Below are 2,228 nucleotides of genomic sequence, written 5' to 3' on the forward strand. Positions count from 1 at the left end.
AAGTCTTAATTTAGACATTAATAATTACAATATATAGAAATTGCATGATTTATACCAGTCCTTACTGACTGAAAGTTCTCTGGAAAAACTGCTTGAATCCTCTACTGTAACAGAGTATGCAGTATTTTGGGATTGAGTGTATATTAGAAAAGTCTTAGTGTATGTTTATCCAACAGATTATTGTACTACTTTATAGAAATGTCTCCTGAGGTTTTGCTATTAAGATAATCCTGATAATTCACATTTTCAATGTCTTGATCAATGTGAGATTGAGATTAATAGGAGTAAAATCTGTGAAAATATGCTGTATGTTTTATGCCTTTTAAAAAATAGATAATAATTATTTGTTACATGCAATTTCTGCCTAGATGCATAATTTTATTTCTGGAAAGCTGGGCCACCTATTATATAAGCAGGCCTTAACAAGGCAACTGGTGATTTCATCTTAGTTGGAAACAGCTTATAGGCATTTATGGCAGCAGATCTAACTGCTATTGTATTAAATGTAGATAATCTGTTTGGGTCTTCATCATTCACAATTGTTGGTCATTCTCCGCTGATCAGGAAACGATCTGTGCCTCTTTCTAGTCACTGAAGTAATGAAAGGAGATACCTGCAGCAAGGAGTGCCACTGCAAAGGCTGTAATCGCACCTAAAAGAAACAAAACAGATGGACATGGAAAGAGCAAAACAGAGCTTTCTTTGATCCTAGGCAGTAAGATACTGGGAACTACTGGGCCTAAGCAACACATAAAAATATTAAGATTTAGCAAGATGCAACTACACCAATAAACTGGAAAATGAGATTGCAAAAGTCAGGACTGATCATCACTTATTTCATTACTTTGATAACATTCTAAAAGGAAAAAGAAGGAGAGGAGTATTCTCTCATCCACATGTATGTACTTACACATACCTATCTAAGAAAACAAAACAAAATAAAAACTTTCCTAGGTTCTATGTATATTAATATTGGTATAACACCTTTTATGTTATTTGGCTTCAACCAAAAAGAAAACAGCAATGAGTAGTGATTTGTACCCAATATAGTGCAGTCATTTTTAGAGCTACTGGAATATATAGAAGCTTGGCTTCCACAATTATAAATCCTACACTTTAGTAAGTCTGGAATGCTTACTTTTTTATTATCTGTAATTCCCAGAAGGGAGCTCTGGTAACCTAGTTAGTAAGCAGTTGTGCTGCCAACCAAAAGCCAGGGATTCGAATCCATTAGCTGTTCCAAGGGGAGAAAGATGGACAGTCTCCTCCTATGCAATTTTCAGCCTCTTAAAACGCACTGGAAGGAAAGCTATGAGTCTGACTCACAGAAATGAGTTGTTCATTTATTATAGTTACTAGATAATACTTTTTTTAAGCATTTAAGCAATTGAAGTTTTTATAATGAATAAGTGGTGATTTGATGACAAGGAGCTGCACTGCCAACAAAGGCAAGTAGTCTGAACCAACCAGTTGCTCCATGGGAAAGATGGGCAAATTGCCTCCTGTGTGATTTATAGCCTCTAAAACCTGGCTGGATGGTTAGCTATAAGTTGGTTCCAACTCAATGGCACATATAACAACAATAAATAAGAGATACTAAGAGAACTAAAACTAAAGTTTCTGTCTCCTAATTCTTAGTCAAAAGTCTTAATGCTTATAAAATTATTTTTTAAATTGCTTAAAATTAGTCGCAATGTTCTTTGCTTAATAAATCTGAAAAAAATGAAGCTAACATTACTGTTACACTTCTCAAAGCTTTTAATTAATAGAATGCATTAGAAACTTCCAAATTTAAATTTTACTTTTCCATAAAACACAAATCACCATCTCCTGCAACAAATAGTAGTAGTAGTTGTGTGCTATCAGGATGGAATCAACTCATAGCTTACTCTCTGGTGGGTTTTCAAAGGCAGTTAATCACATGAGAAGAGACTGTTCATCTTCTCCTGCAGAGGAGCTGGTAGATTTGAACCGCATGCCTTTGGAATGGCAGTGTAGCTTCTTACCACTAGGCCACAAGAGCTCCCTCTTGCAATAGTAATCTTGGAAATCTCAATCTGAGACATTTCAAAATGGAAACTATTAGCCAAAATGTTGAAAGTTTAAATCTACCTAGATAAGCCTTAGAAAACAGCATTTGTTGCTTGCTGTTCTGTTAAATTTTGCTATTTTGACTGGGGTGAAATGATATCTCATAGTTGTTTTAATTTGCATCTCTCTTAGGGCTA

At 34.8% G+C, this 2,228-nt stretch overlaps 1 protein-coding gene across 3 annotated transcripts in view; it reads right to left on the reverse strand.

Moving 5' to 3' along the window:
• Nucleotides 1-584: 584 nt before the first annotated feature.
• Nucleotides 585-2,228, reverse strand: part of LOC102858193 (chromosome unknown open reading frame, human C1orf27) — a 68,431-nt gene continuing 66,787 nt past the window's right edge. For all 3 annotated transcript variants that reach the window (XM_006901309.1, XM_006901308.1, XM_006901307.1), the window contains one exon: nt 585-652. In XM_006901309.1, the coding sequence (XP_006901371.1) occupies nt 585-652 (68 nt within the window). The remainder of the gene's footprint in view (nt 653-2,228) is intronic.

This window comes from Elephantulus edwardii, unplaced genomic scaffold (genome assembly GCF_000299155.1).
Source record: "Elephantulus edwardii isolate Elephantulus edwardi_28Jun2011 unplaced genomic scaffold, EleEdw1.0 scaffold00318, whole genome shotgun sequence".
NCBI classification, from domain to species: domain Eukaryota; kingdom Metazoa; phylum Chordata; class Mammalia; order Macroscelidea; family Macroscelididae; genus Elephantulus; species Elephantulus edwardii.